Below are 8,492 nucleotides of genomic sequence, written 5' to 3' on the forward strand. Positions count from 1 at the left end.
GGATGAGTAGAAATGTGTTGTGTCGTAAAGATGAATGTATGGCAGGTTATCACATGTGAACTAACAGGACCTGTCTGTGACTGATTCAGGAAGAAGAAGTGACTGTTGGAGGGGAGGTGTTTGGCCACTGGGTGGAGCAGGGCTTGTCCTCAAAACAATTGATCAGTATGTTTAAAACATTCCTGCCTGGGTCAGAATGTGGGAAAGGGGAAGAGCCACTGCTTAAATAAAACAAATCTTCCAGCAGAACCAGTCCAACAAGTTCGTCCTGTCACACAAACCATCACATATTTTAGCAGGTGTAAGCTGCTCGAATCATTTTAGTTTCCGGCAGCATGTCTGTGTCTGAGTCGCTCTCATGCCTCAGCTGACAGTCGTCCACGCCACAGGTCAGGGGACGGCAGGACGGGGAGGCTGTAAATGGATGGAGGTGGTCAGAGAGGACGGAGAGGCTGAAGAGAGGAGAGGAAATCTGAAGAGGTATGTAGAGCTGTGGGTCAGGCCTCTCGTCTGAATCAGGGTTTGAGTGGCAGGTCTGTGATTAGCTGCTGCTGCAGGGAGGAGACGTCTTGAGTCCTCTCTGCTCAGACTGCTGAAAGAAAATTGCTATTCTGCTCCATTAGGCTGATAATCTGTCAGCGTATCTGATGACTGAGTTCACATCTAAACGTTTATGACACATGAGATACAAGTTCTGAGCAAACTGTAAATTACCCCTCACAGCGCTGGATTGTAGAATAACCATTGGTCCATCCTAATAGATAAATGCTGTGTGTGGCAATGCATTGATTAAAAACTAAAACTCTTTAATATTTTATTAAGTTTTCAAACGTGCAAAAACAAGCAGACAGTATTCCCACATAAACTCAACAAACGTAATATGCAGACAACCAGAAAACACTCATCTTTTATCATAACTTTGTCTCTGAGACACCTTCACCAGTATTTCTAAACTAAACTCTTAAAACTGCATCCTAAATTCTAATCCTGATCCCAAGATTTTAAAATATAACAAGTGTGAAAGCCAAAGATCTCTGCAACTTTACATCTTGTGCCACGTGTTGCTATAAAAACAGACCTTCTCAGATTTTCTCCTCAGTGAGTTGAAAATGGGCTAAACTTTGATGCTTATCAAGAGGCTTCTGTGACCAAAAATGTTATTCCGAATGTTTATTTAACTAATTCTTCAGTCAAATTACTTACCTAGTGTGCTTGAGTCTTAAAATTATATTTGCATCACAATTTATTCCAATTCTCTTCAATTTGGCACCAGATGTTGTTCCCTTTTATTTTGAATCAACCGCCCCTCACTCTCTTTCAACCGATCGGTGAACATCTCTTTCCATCACCTCTTTACTGCTACAGTTTAAATCCACCACCAGTGGATGCTCAGCCAGATCTCACATCCTGGTCCCAGGTTGTGCGGACTCTGCGACCCTGGAGAAGCTACTGGTACTTTGGTCCAGTAGGTGTAGTGTGGTTAGTCTGCCAATTGGAGACGCTGCCACACACCACTCTCTCCCTGGCAGATGTGTGCTGGAGGCTGCTGTTGGTGTGCTTCCTGTGGGTGGTGCTGGGAGGCTGTGTTCAGGCCCTGAGGTGCTGCCTGCAGCCAGGACGCAACCAGGTGAGCGTGGCCTCATGAGCCGGATCTCACTTCATCCTGCATCTTAATGGTCTCATGTTTATTCAGGGACGTTGCTTTAATTCAAGGGGGAGCCACCAGAGGGGAAACAGCAGGAGGAGGTGACGGAAAACAGAAACATCCAGTATTCATGGTGAGACTTTGTTATTTCCATAGTTACAACTTATTTATGGGACAAAGATAATGTCATTTCAATACATGCAAAGAGCCACCTGTGTTTTTATTCCACTTGTTTGGTTTTTTCAAAGCACATATTTCAGTTTTTCTGTGACACTCAGTACAGCTCATACCTCCAACAGTCCTCCTGTGCAACCCCATTAGATTGGTGCAGAAGTTGCTTGAATTTGATCCTGGTGTCCAGTGGAGGTCGATAAGTAGCAGAGGGACATGTCCCCCTTTAGGCGGATCACATGCCCAGCAGCTGCAAAATAAACAAAACATTTAACATTAAAACATTAAAATGAAGCAGAATGTTCACGGTTTCTTTATTTCTACAGGGCGTCCCAGTCCCAGAGCCCAGGCCTCCACGTCCCTCTGGCCCTTGCCCTGGCCAACAGCCTGCTGCTGTGTGTCCTCCAGGAGCCCCTCCCAGACCCCAGTGTCCCCCACATCCAGGCTCTGCTCTCCAGGCTGGAGGTAAGAGAGAGAAAACCTCTTTATAAAAGAAGTCAAACACTGTCTCACACACGGCTGCCTCCAGCAATCCCTGTCATCTCCTGTGGTTTTTCAACTTTCTCTTTGCATATAGATCAGTATTAAAAAAATGTTTTTGGGTGATATTACAGAAATTCAACGTGTCACTCAGGAATACACAGATATTCTAACCCCGAGCAAAACACACACCATCACTGAGCGGCTGTCGTCTGCTCTCTGAACTAACCAGACTGCCAGAGGAGATTTATTTTAATGATTCTTTTCCATCTGTCTTTCCTGTGTGTGCAACATTAAGCAGGTTTGTGCCAAGAAATACCCAGATGATGAGCTATTTTTTTTATACTTAATTCCCAAAGTGTCCAGATGTTTAACATCTTTATTAATGACACAAATTTTCTACAGAAGATTTAACTGCACCTTACTTACAAATGTTCTGACACGTTGGACTAAGAACACGACCTTTGCTTCTTGCAGAAGCCTCAGGCCAAACACAAATTTAATCTTTATTAAAAAGCTCTTGCTTCAAACTTTTTTATTTACTTTGAAAAATATTCCTCCTTTTAATGTTGTTGTTAATTCCTTCACCAAGGACGTTATGTTTGTCAGTTAAAAAAACAGGACGGATTAACATGAAAACTTGGTGGAAGGACGTTGGATGGCTCAGGGAAAAATCTATTGTGTGGATCTAGATCAGGGAATAGCTCCATGAATTTATTTTCAGAGAATAATTCATTGGTCTTGATGAAAAACATCAGAGGTGTAGGGTACTGATATTTATGAGTGTGTGCAAAATAAAAATCTGAAACTAACATGAAGTTAATTGTGGTTTCATAAAGGGTCAGAGTCTTGGGCCCTGGTGGTGCATGAGCTCTACTGAGTGACATTCTAGTTAATGTCACGTGTTGGGTTTATTTCATTTGTTGGTTTCTTTTTGTTGAATGTCACATTAATTATTGAGTTTATTGGCATTATAAACTGTATGAAATATCTCTTTGAGCAGCTGCATGTGTTAAACAGATGTGTCTGTATAGAACGGATATAAAATGCAACAGGTAGAATATTGCACTGTCTTCGTGTGGTGGATGGAATTATTCAAAGATCTACATGGCACCATGTATTTTGAAGAAGTAGTTTTAATGGCCTTGTTCAACCAAACGAACCCACAAAACTAAACCAAATCCTCTATTTTTTTTACTGCAGCCAGTGTCTCTTGCTGTTGAGGAGGCTGATCCTGGATCAGAGGTGACACTGGATGAGGTGGACGGAGGCTCCACACTGAACCACAAAGTGAAGCTCTTCTGCACCTACCTACAGCAGAGGTGAGGCTGAGTATTTATACCATCTGCTTTTTCTTTTTGTTTGGAATATCACTTCAGTATGATTAACTTCACACACTTCGCTCTGACAGGATGAGGTCGCTGCGTACTCTTGTCCAGGTGCAGGGGGATTTCGAGGCCAGTGTGAAGGACATGCTGGAGGGTCTGGACGGCCTCTGGGCTCAGCTGGAGGAGCTGCACACCGGGGTCACACTAACCAAAGAGGGGGGTCGAGGCCAGGGAGACGTGGCTCTGGCTCGGACAGACACAGAGGTAAGCAGGTGTTAAAGTCTGTCTGCAGTGTGGTGGTATTATTAGATATAAGAGGTGTGCTTTTGTCAAACTAAGGTTTTAGTTGCTTTGCAGAATCTTGGTAGAAACATCAACATTTGCTTTGTCACTTCCTTTGAGCGTAATTTCTAATTCTATTTGTTTGGCAAAGAATTTATTTGCAGTCCTGAGTCACTACAGGAACAGACTTCAGTGCTGCCAGACTCATCTGAACGACGGCACGCAGCTGCTGCAGGTGATCCTCTTCTCATGCAAGAAAAATCCACCTCTGATATTTTCCTGCCGTCTTCACTCAGAAATCCCTTTTTTTTTCGTGTCTTGCAGGAGTTAACGTGGAGTCACACTCACATCAGCCACAGTGTGAGCAGCAGCAGTGAGTCCGTCTGGCCCGAGCTGCTGCTTCAGTCCAACATTGAGCAGGTACAGTAAATTCGGCCCCTTAGACAAACAGCTCCGTGTTGGTTGTAGGTTTAAAAACCCACCAGGACTAAAGAACCTGTCTCTTCATGCAGTTTGACAAGGTGCAGGAGAGTTTCTTCTCCTTGGAACAACAAATATCTACGTTCCAGGCCCACCTGGAGGGACTTAGGATGGGGGATCAGGAAGGACATGCAAGGCTCCTGGCTTCTGCCAATGGGACCGATTCATGTCCAGCCTCTCCAGAGACTTCCCCACGTCTGGAACACACAAGTGATGCGTCACTGGAGCCTTATTCAACCTCTGCATCAGCGTCTGTGTCCTCGATGGAAACGGACATGGAAGAAGACACTCCTCTCTCACTGTGTGAGAGGTCAGCTTTGCAGTTCTCCTCCACTTTTGGACACCTGCGTAAATCTGGAAGGAGGAAGTGAACTTTCCTTTTTATAAACATGTGCTTGTATGTGTTTAAAAAGAGGATTTTCATTTTCAAATGTTGATCATTTGCTGGTTTCCTCAAAAATTAGTATTTATTGCCGTTGTGTTACTTTTCCTTTTGTTGTATCAGAATCCAGAATTTTGTCATCTTCTCTTAATATTTAATCTCAAAGATGAGCACGATTTTAAACACAAGGGGGCGCACCCCCACCAGTTATTCCAAGTATAAACACAAGCGTCTCACAGCAACCATTCAACATATTATCCAACATTAATATATATGTTCAACTGAGATCTTTCTTCAATGCCCGACCATGGCTGAGACCTTTTCTCTCGAATCGATCTTAACGTTAAACAGATGAGCCTTTTTTCAAGGTCGGGTCAGTCACAACTTGAGTTTTAAGAATCTTCAATGTGTCTTATAAATTTGGTCCAGACATATGTTTTACGTGTTTTCAGAATGTTCATTTTCTGGTTCATTTCATCAAACACAGTGTAATGTAATACTGGATATCTGCATTGTTTGCATTATCTAGCGACTTGGTTCAAGACCGTATCTTTTTAACAAATCTTTAGTCCATAAGAGGTGCGTTCTTCTAATGTGCAGGAGGGACAACTTGCATGTTAAGAAATCCCAGATTTTCTTTCTTTTCCACAACAATTTTTCATTCTGTCTCTCTCGATCAGACTGAGCCGTGACTTGAGCCCTTCAAAGCAGGGATTTCAGGTCGAGGGCAGGGGGGGGGGGGGGGAAGGTATACAGGGTCAGTGGAGGTCAACGCCGGAAGCTTTTCTGTTATTACTAAAAACTGAGCAGCCCTCTAGACCTTTTTGAAAGACATGAATGTCTTTGATCCAAATTCAATTACCCTGCATCTCCGCACTGAAGGCATATGAGTTGACAGTTTCTGAACCAGGTTTTTGACTCCTCTAACAGAATTCTAATGAGAATCAAAAACACTCACAGCCATGGTTCTAAGTGCCGGTTGTTGGGAGACTGTACAGTATGCAATGGTGTGGATGTCATTTGACCGTGGATTTGCTGACCATCTGCCAGATCCTGCATCTGTCTGATTCCCTCACACTGGGGCAGTGATTGGGAGAGGTGGGGCCCGACCCCTGGGGGGGGGGTTTCTGGGATGAAAGGAATGCGAGCTGAATGCTGCAGGATCCGAGCTGTCACAACACCAAAGACACAAACACACCATGTCTGGGTGGAGAGGGGGATGTGTGTTTGGTTATTTAAAGTTAGTGACAAGAGGCATGAATACAAAAAAAGATATGTTATGACATGCAGCATGAATATGAAACATTTTCCTAGAATCAGAATACGCAGAACACAAAGGCCTCGGATCCTTTGCTCTCAGGTTCATTTAAGAAGTGCTTTAATATAAGTGTAGAGCGGATTTTATTAGATGTGAATGACAAACCGTGGTTAAAACCAAACAACCTCTGCTTCATGTTCTCATGAGGCCTGTCTGGATGAATCCATGCCTCACATAGTTGGCATGTGATGTCATGGCCAGCAGAGGGAGGAGCAGAGGGCACCGGCTATCTGCTCTGCTCAGAATGTAAGAGTGAGTGAATTAAATTACCACTGGCTTTGTTTGGTTACACTAAAAAGTTGATGACCAGCTTCCTCACAGAGCAGAGGCTATTTCAAAGCCAGCTCAAGTGTGTGTTGTTTCAGAAAATATGGTTCATGGCAGAGGTCAATCCTTCGCCTTATCCTGACAATTACTCAAGATCGGGTGTCACTTGTGTGCACATAGCACACATTTGTGCTGATCCCCCCTGTGATGGCACTGCAAGACAGGACAGATATTCGGATATTGACAAACCTAAGACCTCCTCGCAAAACTTTCACAAGTGTGAAGTAAAATGAACTGTTTAAATTCCACTGCACTGTGGGAGTGTGTGGGTTGTCCTCACGGTTTCAGTGTGCAAAGAATATTATCAACAAAATGCTGCATAGGAAGTTAGGAGGCCTGTATGTGGACAAATGAACACCAAAGAGAAGAAGCAATATGTTTATATGAGGTGTGTATGAGTATTTGTGCAGAAGCCTCCTCATTTAAGCGGTGTGTCCTCACCCAATGATCTGAAGCTTGTGAGAAGTCATGCCGTACAGCATCTGTAGCAAAGCAGCTTTCCCGAAGTCCTGAAATCATATTTTTCTCAAACTATTTGAAAAACAAAAACCTGGTTGAAATTGTTTTCAGGTTCTAAGTTATTCTCACTTTAGTTGGTTTGTATTAGAAACTGCTTTAATCCACGTCTTTAGAAGACACCAGTCTGACATGATCACAAGAGATAACAGAAGAAAATGTGTCTATTAGTCAATGTCTCATTTTAACGAAATGTCCTCTATTGTTACTGTTATTGTCCAATAATGTGAACTGTTTACTAGATGTTTTATGGGACGTGGTCTGTAGGATCTGTACATTTTTGATATAACTTTTCATAAGAAAAGAACGGTTTCATTAGACTAATTAACCATTACTGACTGACTGAATGACTGACGTACCGACTGACCATGGATGAACGTACAAAGGACGATCAATCGAACTGAGTAAAGTAATAAAGTAACTAACACATTTTTATGTGTGCAAAAAATAATAATTATAGGCGAATGTATCTCAGAAAGAAAGGGGCCTATGTATTTTCCAATTTGTTTTCTAAAGTATAATACACGCACATCCACCAGATACTTTGCTATCATATAAAATGTTTGTTTTAATGTTGGTCATTTGGGTTTAATCATTTCTTTGACTTTTTCCACAAACATTTCTGCAGGTGTCTACTGGATGTTATAGTCTGAACAAAATCAGTCATCGGCTGGACGCTTTAATGGGAACTTAGATTATAGCCCAGAACTCAGCTGTGCATGTATGTAAGAAAAAAAGAGCAAAGGCGTCCTGGTGAATCACAAAGCATCTCTGCATGGCTGCAATTAAAGGGCTGGACACAGATAACGCTGAGGCCACGGCACTTTTCACCAGAGGCTGTTGGAAACACAACGTACAGCTGCATGTTGAGACAAAACATCAAAACACCAGCCACAGATGGACGCAATTAGCAACATGGTAGACATTTGGGGAGCAAAGGTCTATAAACGTGCAAAGTTATTATGGTTGATCTAACGTGTCTGGAGGGAAGCCGAAACTCAACAATGTTAATGGGGTTTCAGTTCAGGTTGGAAGTTTCCACCATCCAGGATTTAATGTCGGTGAAGGCCTCGCTACTCCAACATAACATTTTATATCAGTTTCTATTCAGACACCAAGTATTTTCCCATTCAGTGTGTTATGTGTGCGATCGATTGATTTGACTGAGAATCTTTAAAACTGTTATTTAGACAAAAATGTATTTATTATAAACAAGTGATGAATTCATAACTGTGAATGCAAAATATCATAACAACAAAGTTTCAGTAAAAGGGTTTGAAAGCCTAATTTCTGTAAAATGTTAGAAAGTAAAGAAACTGTGATCTACCTGTTCAGCCTCTGCTCGTGATGATTATTGATGCCTGCAGAGTCCTGAGGGGGGAGTGCTCGGCCACGATGCCTCATTCTCGGTGAAGACTGAGATCGCAGAGGAAGAATTGCGTCTTTATTTACACCTGTGTCAGGTAAGTTAGCAACATGTTAGCCCTCAAACTTTTTCACATGCTCGCTATGTGACTGTATTTGTGTTTTGTTATTATACTGAGTCAATATGAATTGTTTTGA

At 42.5% G+C, this 8,492-nt stretch overlaps 1 protein-coding gene across 1 annotated transcript; it reads left to right on the forward strand.

The window, feature by feature from the left end:
• The first annotated feature begins 304 nt into the window (after positions 1–304).
• On the forward strand, positions 305–8,257 carry LOC109630173 (uncharacterized). The gene is made up of 9 exons (XM_020088195.2): positions 305–480; positions 1,366–1,627; positions 1,714–1,778; positions 2,143–2,281; positions 3,500–3,618; positions 3,708–3,888; positions 4,058–4,141; positions 4,231–4,326; positions 4,419–8,257. Exons 1-9 carry the CDS (start codon positions 359–361, stop codon positions 4,755–4,757), a joined length of 1,407 nt encoding a protein of 468 aa, XP_019943754.2. The 5' UTR covers positions 305–358; the 3' UTR covers positions 4,758–8,257.
• The last annotated feature ends 235 nt before the right edge of the window (positions 8,258–8,492 follow it).

This window comes from Paralichthys olivaceus, chromosome 11, assembly GCF_024713975.1.
Source record: "Paralichthys olivaceus isolate ysfri-2021 chromosome 11, ASM2471397v2, whole genome shotgun sequence".
In the NCBI taxonomy this organism is placed as follows: domain Eukaryota; kingdom Metazoa; phylum Chordata; class Actinopteri; order Pleuronectiformes; family Paralichthyidae; genus Paralichthys; species Paralichthys olivaceus.

Bases quoted from the DNA above. Each gene is read 5' to 3' on its own strand.
- LOC109630173 (XM_020088195.2), top strand. From the start codon at position 359: ATGCCTCAGCTGACAGTCGTCCACGCCACAGGTCAGGGGACGGCAGGA. The intron at 3,889-4,057 runs GTAAGCAGGTGT...TGTTTGGCAAAG, and splicing joins TGGCTCGGACAGACACAGAG to AATTTATTTGCAGTCCTGAG. The intron at 4,327-4,418 runs GTACAGTAAATT...CTCTTCATGCAG, and splicing joins TTCAGTCCAACATTGAGCAG to TTTGACAAGGTGCAGGAGAG.